The sequence below is a fragment of the Zootermopsis nevadensis genome, unplaced genomic scaffold (genome assembly GCF_977971745.1).
Source record: "Zootermopsis nevadensis isolate Lab colony 2312 unplaced genomic scaffold, Znev_1.0 Znev_ptg000050l, whole genome shotgun sequence".
In the NCBI taxonomy this organism is placed as follows: Eukaryota; Metazoa; Arthropoda; class Insecta; order Blattodea; family Termopsidae; genus Zootermopsis; species Zootermopsis nevadensis.
Genome location: NW_028259182.1, coordinates 4,220,473 through 4,246,067, shown reverse-complemented (window position 1 = coordinate 4,246,067; position 25,595 = coordinate 4,220,473). Strand labels below are relative to the sequence as shown.

General features: G+C 38.2%; 2 protein-coding genes across 3 annotated transcripts in view; one reads left to right on the top strand and one right to left on the bottom strand.

Annotated features, from left to right (window-relative positions):
• The window catches only part of LOC110828163 (BTB/POZ domain-containing protein 2), a 312,552-nt gene that overhangs the window by 202,751 nt on the left and 84,206 nt on the right, over nt 1–25,595 (bottom strand). The gene's annotated exons all lie outside the window — the stretch shown is intronic.
• LOC110828179 (growth hormone secretagogue receptor type 1) overlaps nt 1–25,595 on the top strand; it is a 123,644-nt gene that overhangs the window by 90,349 nt on the left and 7,700 nt on the right. The window contains exons 2-3 of one of the 2 annotated variants that reach the window (XM_087360898.1): nt 1,388–1,568; nt 18,418–24,192. In XM_087360898.1, the coding sequence (XP_087217024.1) occupies nt 1,388–1,568; nt 18,418–19,222 (986 nt within the window). In that variant the 3' untranslated portion in view covers nt 19,223–24,192. Of the gene's footprint in view, nt 1–1,387; nt 1,569–18,417; nt 24,193–25,595 lie in introns of those variants that run through there. The other variant, XM_087360897.1, reaches the window with a different exon arrangement.

Genomic DNA, 25,595 nt, shown 5'->3' with positions numbered 1-25,595 from the left:
ACGAATAACCAACCATCCAATTCTGTTTGTCTTCAAAAACATTGAGCACTAAGATTTTTCATCGCCTAGTTTGACGGCAACTTCTCCACCACGCCTGTCATGCGTGTAGTCTAAACGTATGCGTGCAGGCACAAGTGTCACCTTGGACAACGAAAGTAGAATGCGAAATGTGATAATTCGTTCATTTATTCTCAATAACGCATACAGTGAAGCATTACCTCTGTAAACGTAGTCTGTTTTGAGGGCTTTAGCTACGAAAGTTAAGACTTTAAGCACTGAAATGAGAGACGTATTGTGCAAACACTCCTTTCCAGTTTGTTTCTGAACAAGCATTGGTTATGTCGAAATATGGGGTACTGGAATTTCATTCACTTTTTGGGCTCTCAGGTGGATTGACATTTAAAAGCTGAGACATGTGAGGTCAGGAAATCGTGGTGGTCATTTCACTGGTTACTTCCACACAGTGTCATCGCTTACAAGAGAGACAAAGATAAGGTTTACGATTCCAGACTTTATGGGACTACAGGTAGCCCTCGATTTACGCCGGGGATGCGTTCCTGGACGAACCGGCGTAAACTGAATAGGCGTAAATTGAAACTCTTTTATAATGTAAATCAGTGGGAAGTCAATGACATGCCTTCTCAGCACCCAAACATTGACGAGTAATATAATGGCATTACATTTAAAGCTCTGAAATAACGTAAATAAAATAAAGGGAATTTAAAAAATATATTTTATACACTTACAATCGGCAATTCGTTGGTCCCCGCGATTGACTTCCATTCTTTCATGTGATTAATGTGTACAGTCATCTCTGCTGTTATGCGATGTAAGACGCCGACCTATAGAAAATCGCGTAGTAAAAATAACCCCGGTACCTCCGTAGAGATTAAATTAGTCCTTTGAAAGTTTAAAGCGCCAGGAATGAAATTACATAAGACCAAACTCGCATATGCAAATGTTTGCGTTTCACAAACAGCTTTTACCGATTCATCGATCTCACTGGAGCAAATTCGCGTTAACGAAACTTACGTGATTGCAGAGATGAATGTATTTATAATTTTTATTCAAAACCAGCGATGTAAGAATTACGATTTAGTATAAGAATCAATACGAGATACATTGTAAAACGTAATAAATAATAGTAAAATATATTTTTTTTCACTTTTGACTTGTTGGTTTCAAAATCGGCGTTATTCTGAATCGGCGCAAATTTAACCGGCGCAAATCGAGGGCCACCTATATTTTAATAACAAATTCAGAGAAAACTAAGTGTATATCCTGTATCATCGAATGAATGCGATTGAAAATAGATGCTATAAAAATATAAAGACTATTAAATAAAATTTCAGTACTAAGTAACTCTTCACTCTGGGTATTTTTGCAGGTAAGATCGTACCATTCGTGGAGCTGACCGTTGCGCATGCGTCCGTACTCACGATCCTGGCGATCAGCTTCGAGCGCTACTACGCGATCTGCGAGCCCCTGAAGGCGAGCTACGTCTGCACTAAGGCGCGTGCCCTGATCATATGCCTGCTTGCCTGGCTCTTCGCCGCCCTCTTCACCAGGTTTGTATTACACGGAACCACATGTTCTTACGGATGGCTGTGTCCGAAAATGTACGGGCAGTCACAAGATACTTCTCGGGCAAAACCCATTCCGATCTTGGAAAATTGTTTGCATTTCTGCATGCTATCAATAACAAATTACCCTAAAAAAGATTTTACATATCAAATGAAAAAGTTGGCACTTTAAAATATCAGCATGTTATATATTAAAGGCACGCCAAAACACAAAAAATTTTAAATAACACGTCCTACTTCTTGCCGACCACAAAATAAATCCCTCACAGCATAAAAACATTATATTATTATTAATATTAAGTAATATATACATGTAATTACGTATGCACGCACGTGGTATATATAAATGTGTATATGTATACTTTGAAAATGTCTGTCTTCTACTTTTTTGCGTCGTGTTGGCAGGCAGAAGTTTTTCGACGTTACAGATATGCCTGCTGCCTCCATCCTCAGAGAGCCCTGATAATGGAGTTAGCAAGTACATCTGAAACGTCGCTAAACTTCTGCCAGACTACACGACGCAACAACCCAGAAGACAACCATCTTCATTCTCGTAACAGTGAGAACCCGAAAGCTGACGAGTATGTATACTTTTATCATAATGTTATCCTTGTTTTGTAACATCTTATATTTTCCGCACTAAACATTACGATTCATAAAAAAATAACTGCATAACTTTCTGAACAACAGCGGCCAATTATTTTAACCACAGGATTATAATTCAAGACAACTATGTTAGAAAAAAAGGGGATTTATTAAAATTTGAACCATGTGTATTAATAGACAGCGAAATATTTGTCTTAAATTATGTAGAAAACACAGACAATCTAATGTGAATTCTGTTGATACTGCATGGTGTAGAATGTCAATATAACGTTGCCTAGCATCTAGGACGTGTTCATGTTAATTTTCCTATAAATTCACATGAAGGAATGAAATAGATGAATACATTCCTTATATTTATGTATTAAGGTAAGAGACTTAACAAGTAGTGTTTGCTGCATGAAAAATTTGTATGTAGATCTTGTGTCATGAATTCAGTCCACCTTATCCCTAACCACTGAACAACACAGTCTCGCGTTTGATTCTCGTGTCTCCACGTCTAAGTCCTATTCTTTTGAATTCCACAGTAATTTCTACTACCTTGTACGTGGGAAAACTCGGTTCAGACATTCCTGCGTCCACTTGCAACTGGGAGGAGATCGACGAACTAAATCCTGTCTGTAGCATAAAGGGGATGAATTAGCGTGTAATGTATAATACCTGTCGCAAAAACATTAATCATAACAAACAACATAAATACTATGATGATAATGTTGTGCCATGTTACTCTTCACAGGTATAAAATCTATTCGAATAAAACATATTTTGATTCAACTAATTAATGTTATTTAACGGTCTTCACAATTTCGTCCTGATAATGGAGGCAGTAAACATCTTTGAAACGTCTGTCAATATGCCAGACTGCACGACGCAACACCCCAGAAGACAACCAGCTTCATATAAGGGCCACAGCTTCAGACTCTACCCCAAGGAATAAAACATTACTTTGTAATTGTCCTATGCTACGTGCGAAGTAACTTTTTTTTTTTTAGAGAGAGTGGAAGTAACCGGTAGTTTGAGCTCAATTAGTCGGTTGAGTAACTACAGACATCAGTCGTACCTGCCAACAAATAACAGTGCAACAACGACGCAAAGGACATAGTACGATTGTGAGAGCTAAAATTTTACGAGTACTTTGTGTTTCTCGTAGAGATAACTTAGAAATATTTGGAGGTGGGTTGACAGATTATAAGTGTTGTTATGATTATGAGATAACTCGTCCGTTTGCTAGGATTTTTGGCGAAGAGAGAAATAATCGAAGAACGTCATATTTAAGTGCTCCGTGGTACACGATCTTGAAATGAAGAAAGCGCATTTTCAGCGTCCCCGTGGGACCTTTCGCTCCTCAAATTACATATGGAGAAGGCGGCCTCCATATATTGACAAGGGGTCGAATATCGGCGCGAAGGGCTAACAACCCCTAGCCGCAAGATATAAAAAGATAAAAAAGTAGTTATATTATTTAGTGTTCTGTCTGACGACAGGTCCATATGAACAGGATCCTTCCATCCTTTTCTCGGACTGGGACCTGTTCATATACGTTCTTGGCAGATGATCCAGAAGTGGTTTGCCATTGCCTTCTTCTGTGTGTGAATGGAGTAATTGTTGGGATGCCACGGAGGAAAACTCCGTGTTGCCTAGACCACGGCCTTGCCCAACACAAGTTATAAATTCGGGCACCGCCGGGAATCGAACCCGAGACCCCAGGATTACAAGGCCAGCGTTCTAACCGCTACACCACCGTGGCTATATAAAAAAACTAGTATGTTATTAAATGTCATACAGTGACACCGTCTTCGACGGATTCTTTGGAATTGCTCTGAGAACAGAATTTTTGAGGAGATTATCTGGATTGAAAATCGAGTTAAAAAAAAAGCCTGAGAGATTACTTAACGAGGCATATAAGCTCTTCCTTCAACCAAATATTATGAAGGTTATCAAAGGATACGATTTTGGGGGGGGGGGGGTTTGAAGCACAGAGTAAGTTATAAAGATTTTGTGGAGGGGTAAAAAGCGATTATCGAGACCTAGGTGTTGATGAAAGAATGATATTAAAATAAATTTTAAAGAAAGAGGATATGAGGGAGTGTGTTAAACTGGATCAATATAGAATCCAGTGACCGGAATTTCATGACCAGCTGAGACACTATCACCCTCGCAATAGTATCAATGTGTTATGAGTCAGTTACTTGTACAGGGTGGGGCGCGATGTCTGTGACGTTCATCCTGGTGCAGTTGATTCATTTTTGCATGTTACCAACGAACTGCCATTTTAATATTATCTTCACAATTAGGTAGCTGTTGCCAGACTGTTCTCTCTCGTTTGTGTCTGAAGATGAATTAAAGAAACAAAGGCTCATAAAAAGAGATCCTTATGACACTCTTAACTTCTGTGAGGCGGATTTCCGAAGAAGTTTGAATATTTACAACAACAAAAAACTCCCAATTAGCTGCGTGTGCGTTCACAATTCAATCTCGAAGTCGCGCTTCCAGAACCTGATTTCCCGTCCTGAGTTTACTAATCCTCTCCAGACAACAGAATAGCCTGCATCCGAGTCTCATTACAAAGGATTCAGGCGCTGACCTGATCAGTTTTTGTTCATCTTCTCACTTCTCTCCTTCTGTGTAACTTTCCTTCTTCCTGTTGTGACGAAAAGCTTTCTGTACATAGTAAGCGGGAATGTATTGGATCCCTTTAATGGATTTGTTTGCGTCTTTCTTCAAATTCTCCTTTATTTTCTTTTTAGCCATGCTTTCTTTCTTCCTTTCTTTCTTCCCTTCCGTTCTTCCTTTCTTTCTTTCTTTCTTCCTTTCTTTCTTCCGCCCTTTCTTCCTTCCTTTCTTTCTTTGTTCCTTCTTTTCTTTCGTCCTTCCTTCCTTTCTTTCTTCCTTTCTTTCTTTCCTTCCTTTCTTTCCTTCCTTTCTTTCTTCCTTCCTTCCTTTGTTCCTTTCTTCCTTCCTTCCTTTCTTTATTTCTTTCGTTCTTTCTTCCCTTTCTTTCTTCCTTCCTTTCTTTCTTCCTTCCTTCCTTTCTTTCTTTCTTCCCTTTCTTCCTTCCTTCCTTTCTTCCTTCCTCCCTTTCTTTCTTTGTTCCTTTCTTTCTTTCTTCCCTTTCTTTCTTTCTTCCCTTCCTTTCTTCCTTTATTTCTTTCTTTCTGTCTTTCTTCCTTTCGTTCTTTCTTTCTTTGTTCCTTTCTTCCTTCCTTCCTATCTTCCTTTCTTTCTTTCTTCTTCCCTTTCTTCCTTTCTTTCTTCCTTTCTTCCTTTCTTTCTTCCTTCCTTCCTTTCTTCCTTTCTTCCTTCCTTTCTTCCTTCCTTTCTTCCTTCCTTTCTTCCTTTCTTCTTCCCTTTCTTCCCTTCTTTCTTCCTTTCTTTCTTCCTTCCTTTCTTTCTTCCGCCCTTTCTTCCTTCCTCCCTTCCTTTCTTCCTTTCTTTCTTCCTTTCTTTCTTTCTTCCTTTCTTTCTTTCTTCCGCCCTTTCTTCCTTCCTCCCTTCCTTTCTTCTTCCCTTTCTTCCTTTCTTTCTTCCTTCCTTTCTTTCTTCCTTTCTTTCTTCCTTTCTTTCTTCCTTTCTTTCTTCCCTTTCTTCCTTCCTTTCTTTCTTCCTTTCTTTCTTCCTTTCTTTCTTCCTTTCTTCCTTCCTTTCTTCTTCCCTTTCTTCCCTTCTTTCTTCCTTCCTTTCTTTCTTCCTTTCTTTCCTCCTTTCTTTATTCCCTTCTCCTCCTGTCAACTCTTTCATTCCCACTGAATTGTCGCTACTCTTGCTTCGAATTCGAGAGGTCTCCAGTTCAGATGCCGGCCCGGATTAAAATTTTGTGGTTTTTCTCAGCACTTCCAAGAAAATTCTGGAAGAGGACCTTAAATTACGCCACAGTCGCTTCCTTCCACTTTCCTCCCAGTTCATTCGATGACGCACGACCTAAGCGGCGGAAAAGACGTATCATCTAAACCAAGAATCAGTCACCGGCGAAGATCATCTGAAGTCTGGAACGCTCAAGGCCGGGCACAGCGGCGAGGGCGTTGTGTAGAATCCTCGTAATGATCGATTCACTGTGCTTTTGGGTGCTTTGTTGACCTTCCAGTCATCGTGGGCGGCTGGTGGGCACGGTTACAGAGAACTACTTCATTTCGTTTCGATTTCAATCGACGATCAAACACAATCCGCCCCAAAGCAATCCTCTCACCCCTCTGACCAAAATCACTTGATTACGTTTATTCGTGAGCTTATGGGACCCAAACATTTATATTACAACACCAAAACATTTCATAAAACACGTTTAATCTGTTCGCGGTTACATTTAAAACCAACAAAAACTCGTAAAATAATTTATCTTTCTTTTACAGTCTTTTAACAATCATTGCCAGCATTCTTATCTTTCTTATTTAAAGGTTTTAATTTTTTTAAAAAGAAACATTATTTAATCATTATTTATCTCCATCAAACCGAAAGATAAACATAGATTTCGCGCGGCAGCCATACTTATTTCCCCATCTCAAGGTCACAGCACGTATAAATCTGGCCTTACCGATCACCGGACCTAAACTCGAAACTGTATCGTCTGGAATAAAGAGCGGGAATTGTAACAAATCGACTGTGAGGTTGAGTGCCGATTTCTGAGAACAGACATCGCGTATGTTTGATGAAATACAAAAAAAAAGTTACTGGCCACCGCGAAGTTGTTTAAACGAACTGCTGAATTCGAATGAACGGGCTTGAAGTGTTCCCTGCACATGACAAGAGCAGAAGTGTGCCTCGGGAAACTTTTACTTGTGATGTGGGTATTTTAATTTTTGTTATGTTATTTTTAAACCAATTGCCACAAGCAAGGAAAACAAAGCTGGAAACGTTGGAAAGAAATTCTAACGCCTACTTCAATTTAAAATCTTCCGCGGATGTACAAACACTAACGGATATTTTTAATCCAAATAATGAACACACCAACCCAATGCTAAATCATCAGATACAGCTTTATTACGTAAATTTCAAACTTTACTGATTCGTGCGTCCATTCATTGGAGTTTCGGCCGTCGAAGGTCATCCTCAGGGACTTCAGCTACACCTTCAGTCAGCCGTGAAGTTCACATTAAATTACTTATCTTACTTATTACTCCTAAAGAGTAAAGTACGGTATTAAACAACGTTCAACCTTCACTTAAACCCTCTATTATCGATAAAGAAACGTGGCTTAAGTCATAAAGATAAAGTGTAGATTTAACATGGTAATAGATTAGTGCCACATTTAACAAATTATAAATAGTATTAAAATATATTAAAATTGTCCGTCAATCACAATAAAGTAGTATAAGATAATTATATGGTTAAAATAGTATCCTTTGTTCCGTATCGAGTACTCGATTTACATATGGAAAATACGATTACATCAATGTTATATAACACATCAATAAATGTTGATACAATGAAAAACGAAGAAATTATAAGAAAATTAAAAAATTAAAAATTAGTAATTGAATTAAGAGTTTATAACATACACCTGATGACGGCTCTATGAAAGCCGAAACATGTCGAGAATGTTCCATATGTAAATCGAGTACTCGATACGGAACAAAGGATAATATTTTAACCATCTAATTATCTTATATTACTTTATTGTGATTGACGGACAATTTTAATATATTTTAATACTATTTAAATAAAATCACAATATGACGCACCTACAATATCTTATAAATTAGAAATAATCAAAATTCGAATAATTTCATAAGAACTCATAGCTGACTAAATGTATAGTTGTATCACCTGAAGATGTCCTAAGACGGTCGAAACATACAGGGTAATCAGCAACATTTAAAATTACTGTAATAACATTATATTTCTTTATTTAATATTAAATCGGTTTACTTATACAGAGGTACGAACCACAAAACCAAATTTTAAGTAATAATTACGTATTTTAATAAAAGCTCGTTTCTGTGTATAATTTGTGCCAGAATACACACTCACTAACTGGACGTCTAACGCGTATTCTAACCAATTAAAGATCGTGAAAACTTGTGACTATTTATAGTTCTCGATTAGTTCTCAGGCCTATCAACACATACATCGTCACATAAAATGTTTCCGTTAATTTGAACTCGAAGGGGGCAGAATGTTCTTCCGAAACGTCGGTAATGCCCTGCCACTTCAACGTCTTAATGCACCCGAAGGCTCTACAATGAATACAAAACGCCTGGTTTTCTTCTCGGTTTCACTTTCTTGAGAAAAATTCTATTCTCATACTGAAGGCTTCATTGTTTCATAGTTACCATGACAACCGTTCAGCTGATGGACAAGTAATGAACTCGTAGCTCTTACGAGAATACTGTAATTAATTGGAACTGAATGCTGAAGGATACAACCATGGATCATATTAGTTCGCAGGACAATGTACCAGCAGTCCATTGGTGTCGGCGAAGACATCCTGACCAAGGACAGAGAAATGAAGTACGAAGCATCGGTGCTGCCATAATTAAATACGACGTTCAGTGAACGTATGCAGTAAGGTTTGATGAGGGTGTAGGAACCTGAAGACGGAGATAGAGTCTCATCTCCGAAACGTCGCTCTATCTAGTGGGCCCAACTGTGTAGGAAGGAACCTGAAGACGGAGATAGAGTCCCATCTCCGAAACGTCGCTCTATCTAGTGGGCCCAACTGTGTAGGAACATGAAGACGGAGATAGAGTCCCATCTCCGAAACGTCGTTTTTTACGTTTTATATTTACTAGACGATGGATAATATCCAAGAAAATTTTTATTCAATTGACTCTTCACCATCGTCAAGAAGTTTTAGATTTGAGGGTAACAATCCTTAAAATACGGCCGCGGATAGGATACTGACGCTCCTCTAAGTACTGTGTTCTTGCAGGTGGTAATCGACGTTTCACTAACAACTTAAAAAAAATTATACTATTTAAAATGAGCGTACGTCTTTCTTGTACGTGATATATATCTTATTATTATTTAGTGTTCTGTCTGAGGACAGGTCCATATGAACAGAATCCTTCCATCCTTTTCTCGGACTGGGACCTGTTCATATACGTTCTTGGCAGATGATCCAGAAGTGGTTTGCCATTGCCTTCTTCTGTGTGTGAATGGAGTAATTGTTGGGATGCCACAGAGGAAAACTCCGTGTTGCCTAGACCACGGCCTTGCCCAACACAAGTTATAAATTCGGGCACCGCCGGGAATCGAACCCGAGACGCAATGTTTGTTGCATGCTTAACATTTACTGCTGTTAAGGGATTTTTGGCTTTATGTAATCGTATTAACGAATGTGTGCGTTGTTATTAACGTTTCCATGGTACTGCGTTCATTTGAAGTTAAAGGGAGATCGGGCTTCATGGAATAATCTTATAACGGTTGCCATGGTAATGCTGTTAACGGAGTAACAGTAATTATAACCATACACAGAACGTAGCATCGCGCTTACAAAGGATGGGCAGAGGTTTTAGCCATTACACGGTAAAATAATTTTATTGTTGTTATAAAATAAGGAAAGTTTGTTGAACCTTTCCGCTGTAAAATTTTAATTCATAAATTTTTTTACCTATAACCTGGAACAAATTTGAGCGGGAAAGAGATGGTTTCAAAAAATGTGTTGAAAAATGGCGTGTCTCTTAATAATTCAGTGTTTTGTTAACATTGTTCTCGGACATATGAAGCGTGGACCAGGTCTATGCTGTTTAAACTGCTAATAAATTAGGCTCAGATATTTTCATCATTTACAACATCAACGCATTTTAGACTTGGCGATATATCAAAGACAGTCGTCAATTTGACATCCCTACGGCCTTAACTACGGAACTCTTTAGATCGATCTTGCAGGATCATCAGAGACGATACCAAGATGACGATGAAAGTGGCAAGTCCCTACACAGTCCCGAGAATCAAACTCTACGCTAACTTTGCATGAGATGCCCCCCCCCCCGCGCAAACTTAACTTGCAAACATATGCCTCAAGTGATATTAAACACGTAGCTAATATTTCTATCTCAAATCTGTCCTGTGACGTATTATCTTTTTATATTATTTTACTTATCTTTTCGACATTAACTTTTAAATTTTTTCCCTCTTACACGTGTGCATCAAAACCGGCCTCCAAATTCTTCAATTGGCACTACAAAGCGCTTCTGATCTTCAAGTGGTATCAGAGTAAACGCAACTGAAAGGTTACGTTTCTGAACGTAATTTGTCTTCAAGTTATGTCTGACAGGCTTCGGTGATAAGACTTCTCGCAGGGCTTGGACGAATATCGTCTGCCCCTTAAAAATTCCTGTCAGGCAGGTACAAGGACAGTTTACATTTACACAATTTTTTTTACAACAACAAAAACACCAATCAGTGCCTACAATCTGATAATTATTGTAGTGTGTTATTCTTGCAATGGAAGCCTACGTATACGCTTCATTCGTCGCAGACTGCTCCAAGCAATCTGCACAACATACTTTTCAGAATATCTATTTTAATATGATCCACTCCGCTAACATCCACTTTCAGGTCTTCTACTACAATTTAAATGCATTTATAACATTCCATTGCGTGTTCCATGTCCTGCCAATCCCGCGTACAACTTATGAAGTTCCGAATTATATAAATTTCTCCGTTCTTTGTCACGTCCTTCTCCGTTCAAACATTCTCACGAGCGATTCGCTCCTCTGCACTCAATTTAAGTTATATTCTCAGAGAGAGAGAGAGGGACTGAGTCTCGCGTCTGTAGAAGACAACAAACACAACTCCTTCTTACTTCTGATATTTAGGTTCACAGGCAGGGGTGGGAAGATGAAAGATTCTGGCCTCAACAGACGTAACCACTCCACGAATCCGATGTCCGATATAATTTCCGATATTTCACTGTCGTTCCCTAACCTAAAAGACATACAATTCGAATTTTTTTCGGATGTTGAAAATTAAGTGGACTGATAAATTACGAAATCAGCTGGTCTTAGACAGGATAGGCGAAGGAAAAATCTTACGAGAAGAAGAGATAGGATGGTGGGACACATTCTGAGGCACCCGGGATTGGTTAATTTGGTAATGGAAGGGAGGAATTCTAGGGGGAGACAAAGATTGGAATATGTGACGGAGATTTTTGAGGATGTGGAAATGAAGAGATTGGCGCGAGATAAGCGAAATTGGAGGACCGCATCAAACCAGTCGAAAGACTGACGACAAACAAACAATCTGCATGGATATTGTTAGCAATTTCTAATGATGTTTGTCTGTTTTCATTTTAATAGTATTATCCTCCAATTAATTAACATAATCACCATAAAACAGGGGATCATGTTTCTTTCACTACAAGATGAATCTATCAACATGTTGCAAATCTGCAGACATGTCGTAGTTATTTTTAAAATGCGTAACATATTTTATGCTCTGAGTGGATGATATACGGATGACAGTCCGCTGAAACCTCGTTTCCATAGCCACGTTATTAAACGTGCATTGGTGTAGGACACTGGCCTCAATTTTGTGTGTTAGGAAAATACAGCATGGTCGTCTCCGCACACGGTTGATTTGATTATGCAGTATAGCCCAGCTATTTTATGGAGACCGTATATTTGACATTGCGCAGGAAACTTGGATGAGTTTGCTCTCACAGACTTTTATCTAAGGGTAAGCGAGAGTTAGTTTTCTAATAGACCTGCAGGATAGAGCTCGAATGAAAATATTTTTAGTGATACTACTAATCATTAACATTTCGATTCTCAAGTTGGCCCCTACGTTTAATAAAGAGCAGGGCTTAGTGGCGAGATATCAGGTTCTCACAGAGGTGAGTATGAAGATGTCTTCTCAGACGTTGTACCCTGTAGTCTGGTAGACGTTAACCGACGTTTCGGAGGTGCTTACTGCCTCCATCATCAGTGCGATGCGTAAAGAGAAAATGGTCAGTAATAAGGCTAGTGTCGTGAACAATGATGATTGATGGCACATTAATAAATCTCGCAGAATTTATCTGTTAACATCTGTCATCACACAGATCTATAGATCATTGCAGCTAGATCAAATCGTCACAATTCCTAGAGTATAAGCAGAAAGGGGCCTAGTTTATATCCGTAGTGTACGTAAAGATTTGTTTATCCGACCGAAGGAAGCGGACATTGTAATAAACCGCCTATTATCTCATAAACCTACATGCAGCTCCAATTGTCTTGCAGCCAGTGAACTTCATTTCGGTCTTAAACTCCTTGAAGCGTAATTGTTTCATCCTCCCACCTGCTTCAAAAGGAAATAACAACCCCGATTCGACGAGTTTATTTCTGTGTGTGATTCAATTCTTGGAATAAACAGAGATGTTTCCTGAATATTACAAACTGACTGATATTTCTAATTGAGAATCTGTACGATTTCTTGGAAGTCTGAAAATACGAAGATGAATAGGATGCAATGGCCGAAAATTTGTGATTATATAAATCATGATATTATTATTATTATTTAGTGTTCTGTCTGACGACAGGTCCATATGAACAGGATCCTTCCATCCTTTTCTCTTCTCGGACTGGGACCTGTTCATATACGTTCTTGGCAGATGATCCAGAAGTGGTTTGCCATTGCCTTCTTCTGTGTGTGAATGGAGTAATTGTTGGGATGCCACGGAGGAAAACTCCGTGTTGCCTAGACCACGGTCTTGCCCAACACAAGTTATAAATTCGGGCACCGCCGGGAATCGAACCCGAGACCCCAGGATTACAAGGCCAGCGTGATATATAGAAATAAATTAAACTTTTAGAATTAAATAAGAGTAATCATCTAAAAGGCAAAGTCAGATTGAAACAAACACTCAATACAAAAAACATGGTATGTGTGGGTGTGCAAAGGCGAGATACGAACCCGGGATATATCTAATACACGAGAGTAATGGCGACTTGTTTCCGAATTGACATGGCGTGGGGGAACGGTTGAGGAAAAATCCTTCAGTAGTCTGCTAAAAATTCATGCATCTGATAAATTTAAGGAGCCTCAAAACAAACGCTGTCGAAGAGTTAATTCGAAAACAGAATTTTTAATTAAACTGAAATTACCACTGAAAATTTATCAGCCAGAGTAACTATGCCTCTTTAAAGACAGTTACTCAGTGACAGATGCATAGGCCACGATTCCTCTTCGGACAAAAAAAAAAGTAATGGGGGGAGAGAGAGAGAGAGAGAGAGAGAGAGAGAGAGAGCGTATCTCTTTTGACAACTTCATACGAATTTGCTATTCAATATTCATTCGGAATGGTTAAGGACGTTTGTGACAGAAACTATTGATGATCACCGATGTTAATTCCATCGTAATACGTCAAGAATTTATCAGATTTTTACAGATAAACAGAACTAATAGGTCAGTACTTTTGCTGTCTATAGATTCAAAAACCATTTGACCCAAGAGAGAGTTATTCTGTGCAATTTAAAGAAGTCGAAATGTGTTACATTATTTAAAACTTGTATTCACGCAGTGTCCAGTAGAATTTGCATAGGTCAAAATTATCTACTGCATTTCCAGTTTTCAATGGGTCCTACGCACCCCCCCCCCCACCCATCACACAACCCACAATACCAACGCAGCCACAACAGAGAAAGACCCAGCAAGCGATCGTTTAATACGTTGGCTGCCATGAGGTCTGTGCGACACGACACATTTATGTGCACATTTCATGTCGAAAGTGTTAAGTCGGAATATAAAAACACCCAATAGATAAAAGTTGATATGAAACAGTATATGCAACACTCTAAAACAAAAAGAGGCAACGTTTGTGAAATAAAAAATCATAATTTGCTAGGGAGCTTGGAGCAAAGCTTTCCCATTGCAATGACCTTGACTTTTTGTTTCATATTTTATCAGATAGAATACAGCACAATTTACTGTTTTTTTTTTCTGTGTAATTTGTCTTGTAAATGCGCGGAAAAATGAGGTGTTCAGTCCACAAGAAGTTCTTTTGGGATTTTGGGACCGCCATGTTTTGTTCAATCAAAGTTGGATCCCCCACCCAACCCGCAACGCCAAATATCGCGGTAAAGTTGTTACCACTACTTTTATTCGGCACGATAATTCTCTGATCACCACAAACCAGATTGTTCGTGATTTCTGTCAATCACTCCATAAGTTTATCGCCCTGATGATGGAGGCAGCAAGAACCTCTAAAACTTATACCAGACTGCTCGCGGGCCGTTGTCTTTACCACGTTGCACTATACAGTCTCATTGTCACAAAGGAATAATAACGCAAGAAGGAAACAAGAAACAGTATAAAAAATTTGTATTGGAATACCTCGAGTGAAAACCTCGTTATAGAGACATGATTAAGAATGTTATGTAATGTTGAACTGCTACAAATTAACGTCCACTAAGCTGGATATTACAAATAAAAGAAATGAACATTCGGGCTCCATAAAAGCAGCGAAATTTTTTAACTGGATTCACAAACTTTCAACGAGAACTCTCGCATAATGGACTCAGTTACTGTTCGCGACTGTAATCTTGAGAATTGCTAGTCTCAAGATTACAGTCGCGAACAGTACACTCTGCTTGATTCTCTGCGATAAAAAACATCCAAGGAAAGTTAAATTCTTTGCAGTAATCTCAAGTTATCTCAGTCTACAAGTCTCCGTCTAGAAATGCAACCATGACTTCTTGCCTCTGAATCTCCTGATATCCGGAAGACGTAATGAGTCCAATAAAGCTCATACTTTTTTTAAGTAGCTGAGGATCAATTTTAAAAGTACCCAACTGTACAACGGAGTTCATATTAATAATTCAATAAAATTCTTTATTATTAGTGAGCTATATCAACATCCAGAAGGCCAATTACAGATACAGCACAATAGATGAGCACACGAACACAATAAAAACATAGAAATTAAAACAAGCAGAATATAAAATACATTAATACGGAGGACTTTAATATACAAGAAAATTCCAACTAAATATATTAGCAAAATTGTAAAAAAAAAAAAAAAAAAAATTAAATCAATTAAGTAAATTGTACTATTATAGAATGTGAAGAAGTGTGACAATTTTCGTCTCGAATATGTCCAAGTCCCTGCAGACAACATTAGCAATAATACTTGTAATAATAATAATTGTAAAAATAACAATAGACTTAATGACTAGACCTGCCACGCCAAGCGCGCAGTGCCCCTATTGGAGGATGAATGAACTTCTTTCTACTCATGGCGTATCCGAGCCCATTCGTATTCATATTATGATACTGTGTCACACGCGGAACAGTGACAAAGAATCCCAAATTTTTAAAATATTCATAGCCTGGTAACTTTGGAATCATTTGCACTACAAAGCTCTTTGAAGAGTATATATCATTTTGTAGCCACAATAACTATTTACTTTGCTAGCGAAAGTCCGGCCTTCTAACCGGTTCAGTAGATTAATAAACATGATTATATAATTGTGATTTTTTTCAGTCAGTGGACGCTGATATATTGTACCAGAGACTGCAAACCTCTCCATTTGCCTTCCTCAAAATTTAAATTAAAATTTGTTTAACATCTCAGGCTGCAGCTTGTCCGTCTCTGACCCAGGACCGCCTGTTTCTTTTTAAATTCTTTGCTTATGTGTGGTTAATTTGAGAGCAGCAACTGTCAATTGGCTAGAACTGTTAATAGTACCAGGATGTTTAACCAACATTGTAAACCTACATTTCAGTCGGTTTAAATCGCAACTCATTCAAGAACATCTGTTTATATCGAATAAAGTTCCTATAAATTGGTAATGCAGTGCGAATATCGTCGAATAACTAACTAACTAACTAACTAGATGGCTTACCGAACCCGAAGGTTCATCACCGAATTAACCAAAGCCCTCCACCGGACTCTGTCCTGGGCCAACAAAATCCAGTCTCCTTCAACTCCTATCTCCCATAGATCCCGCCTGAGATTATCCTCCCATCTACGTCTAGGTCTCCCCAGAGGTCTCTTCCCCTCAGGCTTCCCAAATAGTGGACCCAACCAACCAGATGGCTTAACGAACTCGGAGGTTCATCACCGAATTAACCAAAGCCCTCCACCGGACCCTGTCCTGGGCCAACAAAATCCAGTCTCCTTCAACTCCTATCTCCCACAGATCCCGCCTGAGATTATCCTCCCATCTACGTCTAGGTCTCCCCAGCGGTCTCTTCCCCTCAGGCTTCCCAACCAGTACCCAGTGCACACCTCTTGTCCCATCCATGCGCGCTACATTCCCAGCCCATCTCATTCTTCTCGACTTAATCACCCTGACATGAATGTCGTCGACGAGATGCATAAAGTTGCTTTTCTTAATTATATATAAAAGAAATAAATGTTTTGATATCCTTGTCTAATATAGAGATTTCTTACAAATTCGAGGCTAAACTTGAACTTCATTTAAAGTGAGCCAATGCAGATAGAAATATAAATTTACCTCACGACATTCACTGTAGATTTCGCAAATACCACATTTGCTCGAAATCCGTTACACTCTTTTCGACGCGGACGTGCGTTCTGGTGGCGCGAGACATATGGCAATTTTCCCCTCTCCCCCTATGCGTTTCCTTTACGAATTTCCACGAAAGAAAACATGGAAATTAGTGTCTATCACATTTTTGTACATCCATCTGGTCGTGAACGCTGTTGCTTCCCGAAACAAATTTGAAGTAATCCTGTTTTATGACGTATTTGGCAGGCTGCCGAGACCACGGTGAAAATATTGACATTTGTGCAATGGTTTCTCTCCTAAATATTTTTGCATTTAGCTTTATTCTATTTATCATAAACCAGTTTAGACACGTTGTAAAGTACAAGAATACTTCATAAGCATCTTATTTTTATCGTGTGGCCTACATTATTATAATTCCTGCCCGCCAGATGTCCTTCCGCTGTTTTGTACTGCAGAAACATTACATTATAAATTTATGTTCAATGAGTTGTTTAGAACATAAAACAGGAATTTCTGGTAATAATTTATGATGTATGCTTTCCTTTAGAGTGTTCAGTTCGCACCGAGAGAAGACAGAGAACAAAGAGGTTCACAGTTCTGTCACTAATTTATGTGTGGCGCTGCAATTTTATACTAGCAAACATTAACGCTGTGTTTCAGAAGTCTCTGTCTACAGTCAAAATCGGAACATGCCTTTTCACTGTTTCTTCACTCTTACCTGCCAAATTAAAAAAAAACAGGATTAGTTCACGTAATAAAAATAAACTTTAAGAGTATGTTTAATAGCAATAGCTCTGAGGCATCTGGTACTATAAAAGTTGGGAATTCTTTACCGACTGAGTATACTACCAAACTTTCAAGAGAAGCCATGAAAAATACAGTTCGTTTTAATAATTTTACCCCAAAAAGAAAATAATTATGTAAATTTTTGCGTTTTATCTAAACACAGACAGAAATAGTTTATATACAATGATTATAAACGGTAATGGAAAATTTAAATTTCGAATTTGAACACAACACAAATTTGATAAAAACACGTTGATTTGATGATGGTGTTACATTGTGTGGCATTGATTTCGCTCATTATGAGGTATAACGTCATTGCTAGTGACACTTGTCTGTATCTGTCCTTATACTAAATGATCGGAGTTGTCAAGATTTACCCTGATCGCAGAACGAAGTGAAATATATATTACGTGCGAATAAATAGAGTACTCACATATCATCAGTGGATTATTATTAAAAATTTGTCCTTGGTAGATTGTCGATTTTTATTTATTTATTATATAATTCTCTTATACTCTTTGTTATTTCCTCTCTGTCTGTCTTTCTGTCTTTCCAATAAAGTTTCGGAGTTTAGTCGAAAACACTGGGTTTTCTTCTAGAGGCTGACGGACACTGTAACAAACAGAACATACTGATCTGTAACCATGATCGTGGCTGTGGTCTTATGGCGTCAGGCGTTAGTAATCAACTCACGAGCGTACGTAGCACGAGACTGGGGCAAACCAATTCTTCACAAGCCACTAACATACCTTTGGAATTAGGTTGAAATATATCTAGTGTTATTATGCTACCAAAAATATATTCGTGAGTTGTGCTTGGTTACTGTTGATGGGACACAATGTAATACCTGTTATGTTCTTTATTTTTTTCCGGGCTGCTTCACCGCACAACCACGTGGCACTTCGCTGGCCTGCACGTCTTTCCACGCGACGCTGAACCTGAATGGAACCGACGCATCCATCGTAACTTCACTCGAACGTCAAACCCCTTCCTTTCCGCAATTTCCTCCATCTTCAAAATCACAAAATGCCGTTCCCCAAATACTCCTTGACCGCCAGTCCCATCTTGCTGATTGCCCAGTACGACCCCTTCCGCGAGTACCTGGATGGCTCGCTCGTTCCGGCCTGTCTCACGGAAGTCAACACGTTCTGGTCCACCTTCTTCTTTATCATGATCATCTCATTGTTCTTTCTCGTGCCACTTCTGGTACTCATCGTACTGTACGCCGCCATGGCACGCCACCTAATGGCAGATCCCGTCACATCGGCTGTCAAGGATTTGGAAAGTACCAACACGCGTGCCAGAAAGCAGGTGGTCCTCATGTTGGGCACCGTCGTTCTCTCGTTCTTTATCTGTCTCATTCCCTTCAGGGTATTTACCGTCTGGTTCATATTTGTGTCCGCGGAGCAAGTTCATAGCCTCGGCGTAGAGGGTTACTACAACATCCTGTACTTTTGTCGAACCATGCTGTATCTCAACTCTGCCGTCAACCCAATCCTCTACAATTTGATGTCCTCGAAGTTTCGAAACGGATTCATGCGTGTGTGCGGGCTGAGACGGAGAGACGCGGTTCTTCTGAGGAGAGGGACGACTTCGACATCCGCGTATTCGAGCACCAGGAGATGTAACAGTTTCGGGATGACCCATAGGAGCAGTACTGAGTTTTCGTGGCGTAGCGCGTCGAGGTATTCCGTTGATTCAACCCAATCCAGCTCTCCCAGGTCGGAGCGTCGCCTGAGGTCTACCTCTTTCAGGAGGAGCGTCATGATAAGGACGTCGATACTCAAGAGGAATGGTTCCTGCATTCAAGACGATGTTATGAACTGTATTGAAATGAGACCCTGTCCGGAAAGCTTCGTGTGAATGTGCCGACAAGTGTTTTGTGCTGAACCTGGGGGGGGAGAGGTTTCGTATCAGTAATCCCACAAAAAAAATGGAATCACGACTTCCCGGCCGTGAGAGTTCAACATCTTTTCAAGCTTATATTTCAACCGTGTATGCTCTGAAACTATAAACAATCTTACGCATCATACAGATTGGTGTTAAACATCTGAAACTCTGTATTTAGAGTGTGTTCTGTAAATTCTTGGTCATCTGCGTCGATATTAGTGAGTTTTACGTCTTTATCTTAATATCTGACAAAAAAACGAGGGCACATTCTATCAGAGTCTATCAAAGTACTGTACTGTTTTATACTGTCCATAATACATTTCCCTTTGTTGCTATTCGCCTCTGTTTGCCAGAAGTTTTTAATATGTCCGCGTCTCCTTCCATCTTTCAAAACTTCTATTATTAATGAAAAGGTTTCACTGTGTATACAACTCCATTAATCTCAGAAGCACCGATTCCTTAAACATACTTTATGGCTATTTTAACACAGCAATTCTTTTTAATACCGGACCATTTCGGATACAAATTTTTAAAATATCAGACTGTGACCTTTCACTACAAGGAGTCGTTCGAATGAAATTATCCAGAGAAAACAAAAACACTTATCTAATATTTATTTTACAAAAAAACATATATCTTACATAAATCCTTAAGCTAATATATACTAAATAAACTTTTCATAATTTGGCTATAATATGAATTAATTACAGATTAAATAGCAATGATTTATCTTCTAACATGTGATAATTACAAGCACATGGAGTTGTAATATCTTCTAGTCATTCGCTGCCAATTTCCAACATTCATATCGATTGTAGGTTTGTGCAAAGAACAATAATAATAATAATTAAATCTCAAACTTGTAAAAATCCACAAAAATCTGAAAGATTCGTACATATACTGGAGGTGCGTTCTACATAGCAAAAGAATCAGTAACTTCATAAAAACATGAGTCCGCGAAAAAAAAACTTCCTTTTCGTAAAAGATCCAAGAAAGGATTGTACAGACTCTCAGCTCTCTGGCACATTTACAAGAGGCTCTAAAAATGTCTTCCGTGACTGTAAACATTCACAGAGATGTCAGGGTTTTTGCTAAACCTGTGACAGCTGTTGACGCTCAGGAATCCCTACGTCGTCAACAAAAGATGAATAAACAAGGCTTTAAAGTTTCCCCCACAAGTATAAATCAGCAGGGAATGAAGTTAGGTGAGCGTGGGGGCCGCGCAGCGTTCTCGACCTATCCGTCATTCGCGGTAGGTGCCGTCACATTCGCACGACAAGGCCAGAATATGGTCATATCTGCCTAAACACTGGAGTTGAACAGCTGACGGGGTCTGAACTGGATTACACAGGATTCTTCTTTGCGAAAATTGATGACGTCGACTGTACCTCATTTTGAATTATCAGGTAAAATAGTTACGAAACGAAGTTGTTATAACTGTAGCGATGTGGTGAATCTGTGTATTTGTAGAACTGGGCAGTCCTCGATGGCCCTTGCTGTGAGAAACTGACAACTGAGCTCTTCCACGGATAACTTCGCAGAGACTTAACTGCAAGAAGAAAGTTTTCGACCCCGTGTGCAATGAACTTTATAAAATATTCTTTTCTGTGTAGACCAACTGCAAAAAGTCTGTACAAACCTTTCAGATACACCGTTCAATTCAGTGAGCTGTTTTCTGTGCCAAATTTTATAAATGTTAAAATTAGTGTACACATCAACGAATTTTCGAAAGGAATTTACTTTTCGAGAAATGAATGGCGTGTGTTTGTGTGTCCATGTGGTTATATTGTGGTAATATGACTATTTATTCTACTGAAGATATATAAAAATTTAATGCATATAAACGTAAGCAGTCCCATTTAACTTCATTGGATGCGTCACGCGATGTATCGATTATGTATTAATTAATCCTTTAAAACCGAAAAAACACAGAGAGATACACGAATAATAGCAGAAGAGTTGAATTAAAGAGAAAATTATTGGGGGGGAAACGAGACGCTCCGATTTCTAGGGCGGCGAAAGATCATCTTATAGTTAGAAGGTCCCCAGGCAATGCCCACTCGTCCTTCTGGTTAGGATAGAGTAAAAGTGAAGTCGTTAATCTTGTATACATAATATTTAATAAATTCAGTCCGTACCGCTAAGAAAACACCACACTTCACCATTACAATCTGTTCCACAGAAACATTATGATATCCTTTCTCGTGATGGCTTACAGAATATATTTTTAATTATTTTATAATGATTATACTTGCACCCTTCCAATCTGTGGCCTAAGTTAGTAATGGTAATGTTTAAGTCTTCAGGAAAGGAAATCTGCCAGCGGTGAACATTATTTACCCTATAAAATTATATTAACAGTCGGGAATTATTTTTGAAATCGCACTATTTATTACGAACATTAAATTACAATACATTTATAATTGTAAATTTAGGTTTAATTGTCAGTGACTTACAGACTAGTTGGTTGAATCTCTTTGTCTCTTTGAAGCCAAAAAAATTAACTATCTCGCTTAAATGATATTTAAGGAATCAGTCCTTACAAATATCAACAGTTAGAAGGAAACATTACAGATATAAAGTACGTACTGCAGCTTTGTATAATGTTAAAGCAGGTGGTGCATATAGTTACCAGTAAGCTTTAAAGAGCTCAGAGCAGACTAGCAGTGCGTCGTAATCCCTGGACCATTCGACGCGTCGGATGCTAGATACGTGGGTTGTCTTATTGGCTAACAGGGATTTTAAGAAATGCCAAGGTAGGATCAGGCCAGTGTATTGAGGTCACGTGGTGTCCAGCTGAACCACGTTTGCTATCACAGCTGAGTAAATACGAAACGGCACTTCACCGTGAAATGAAGCTCACTATTGAATCTCTAAACGCGTGTGACAGCTTTCGGTTCATTAATTCTACGTCTTGTTAAAAAAAAAGGTGTTTTTGGTGTCTGAACCCAAAGTAATTTGATACATAAGATGACTGTCTTTTGTTCTGTTACGTCGTGTAGTCTGGCGGACGTTTACCGACGTTCCAGAGGTACCTCTTGCGTTCATCATCAGGGCGATGATGCGCTGATCAGACCCTGATGATGGAGCCAGCAAGTACCTCCGAAACATATGCAAACTTCTACCAGGCAACACAGAGAAACAACGTGGAATATGGTTATTATGAATAAGGCAGCCTTGTTCTAGGCAAATCAAAATATTTTGAATACAAAGTGGGTTTCCGTCATTATTCGAGCAATACGCCAGGCTATTTGAACCTTTTTCAGGGCTACAATTTGCATCAAGCCGACTACTTAAACCAAGAGCTTAATCAGTGCTTTATAATAGAGATAAGCTGTGTTTTATTTCGGTAGGAAATGAACTTTAATGAGCTTCGGGAATCGGACAACAGAATCAGTGAAAATAAACACGTAACTTCATCGTTGTTAATTATAAATATCTGTGAGTTTTAAAAATGGAAAATAAAATTTCCGTGAAACTCTATAAAAATAATTATTGCTTTCTTTGATAAATCGGCGTAGAATTTGTTGACACAATTCCGTTAATACGTGGGGATATGATATATTTACATTTGTAGAATTTCCACTGGAGAAAATTTATGGTACTGAATGTGTGACTCATGAAGAGGATATTTTAAAAAAAATAAAAATTATTAACTGTATTAAATGTTATTCGTAATCAAATGCTGCAATATTACAAGAATATGTTGTGAAAAATAAAGTAAATCCTACTTTATCCTTCGTGCAGTGCGTATTTTCGTCTTAAAAATAAGTCATTCATTAAAATTCCTTACTCAGACACAAAGTAACCCTGTACTAAGACAATATTCATTTCGCGTTCCAGTAAAGACTACATAATAAGGTAACTTTAGATTATAGACAGTTCTTAGATCTCTCTCTATGATTCTCACTGTAACGAGCGATTATTTCCATTAAACAGCGTTAACCAGTTGATCTTCGTAATGGTGAAGTGTGGTGTTTTCTTCGCGGTACGGGCTGAATTCTCAAATATTATTTGGACGAGCTTTGGCTTCAGAGGGTTAACCAGTTGATCTTCGTAATGGTGAAGTGTGGTGTTTTCTTCGCGGTACGGACCAAATATTTGCAATCGATAAAACCAACATGGCAAGATAGAAAACTATTGAGGTTGATTTATGTTACGTGAATAAGACATTAATAAAATATTATTTTGTATAGCTGGAAACTAAAGCCGTCTTCGTAAGATGAATGACGTAATCTTTTATTTACAATTCAAAATTTGCAATCAAAAAAACTTTAGTATTCTGGTAGACTAGACTTATTTATAAGACGTTCGGTTTCAAAGGATTCATGAATCCTCCTTTAATTCCGGACAACGTGACAATGACACTGGACTGGTCTTGAATAAAAATTAGCATCGCACATTTGCACCTGATAACAGTTATTCTTAACTAAAACGCAAGGCATTAATCAAAAATTACTGTATATGGCGATTGTTAAAACCGGAATTTGGGTGTTAAACTGTGGACCTTACATGTTGCCATATGCATCGTACAGTGACGCTCTAAAGAAAAACTTCATTTGTAAGTAATGTTTTATGTAATATTTTTTTATCACTAATGTAACCACTTAGTACCTAAACTGTTCACTTCAAGATTACATTAAATCAGTTCTTCAAATGGACTATGACAAGCGGTAACATTGTATATACTAGTCATTTGTGTACAAAATGCATCTTATGAGTTCGTAAGTCTGGGGTAAGTAATATCAGTGACTTGTTGTTCCCTAACATTGTATAATTTATTTTTCATTCCACATACTGTTAGTACGATCCTAAAAGTTTTCTTTAAATATGACAAAGATACAATTGGTAAGCTTATGATAATGGCAAAGTGGAATCTTTCTACGTGTATGTAACTGTAATTATGTCAAGACTACAATGAAATAAATAACTACAATATGTAATTATTTTATTTAAAAATTTATTCTCCCGTTAAAATTTCAATTAAGTCTCTAACGTGTTGTTTGAACATAACTTTATGTAAAGAAACTTCGTAGAACAGTAATGTTAAGTAGAGTTCGTGCAAGACGCTGGTGGATATTTATAACTATTATTATTTCATGACAGTGAATATTGGAGCGGCCTTAAGAGTCACGAACAGCAAACACGCTATCAGCTTGATACAATTTGCATGCAGACATCAATCAGTTAAGAAAAATGGCATCTGTGCATCAGAGGAGACGAAATACGAGGGCAGCGGTTGAGTGGTCAGCACTTTGGACTCGTATTCTGAAGGTCCTGGGTTTGAATCTCGGTTCGGAGACACCCTTCTGAAAAGGTTTTCGTGAATGTCCTCAGTCCATCCACAAATACGCCGAGATATCACCCTAAATTAACTACAGCTTCCTGCCATATCCTTCTTAATTCACTGTTCATTTATAATTAATTATTATATAATTTTATATACATTAAGATCTGAGCTAGTGGTGGACTTTTGGTTATGATATTCAAGAACATGAAGGAAAAATACAGGAGAAATTCAAATTCACGTTTCATAGGAAATGTTTTTAAGATGAAGTGTATTCAAAAAGGTACTACCCAGTACAAAACATTTGCTGCTCTCTGAGACCATTTTGCGTTTAACGGTTATGTAAATATCAAATAAACTCTCATAAATCCGCGCTACCAACCTAGACATAAACACACATCGCAAATCTCTTCACGTTGCAGACTTAAAAATAAGTATCTACTGTAGTGAGTCTTCTTAACACCCTGTATATGAAAAATGGTAGAACACGTTCAATGAATGACAGAAAACGTGACCCTGATAAAGGCTCGAACAGATACAACGAAAAAAGATAAGAAAGGACAACAGACAATTATATGAATAAAGGAAGTAGGACGGAATGACGGAGAAATATGTGGAAGGATGACAAAACTTGTATACAGACGAAGAGACGTTAATAATATACAATTTTTTCTCTCGTCAAAATATTTATGTAATGTAAACACAAGTCCAACTCTTAGCGTATATCTTATTATCCGCTCTACGCTGCTCTCTTTCGGCAGATGAAAGAAACTCGTAGGCTTAAGTAAATTCGATACTCTTGAAAAGTAATTTTGTATTTTGCCTCAGTTCTTTTGAAATATATATATGATTTATATTATCATAAAACGAGATATTCTTAAGATTATAAGTGGGTGATACAGTTGATATGTTGCGGAGATCTTCCGACATTTTCCGGAGACAACATCACAGAAAATGTGAAACTAGAAATCCTGTATCAAGACTAAAACTTGGTTGACATAGTAACAAGAAAGGGAAATGATATATTTTTTATATATTTGAAACAAATTCCTTCGTAAG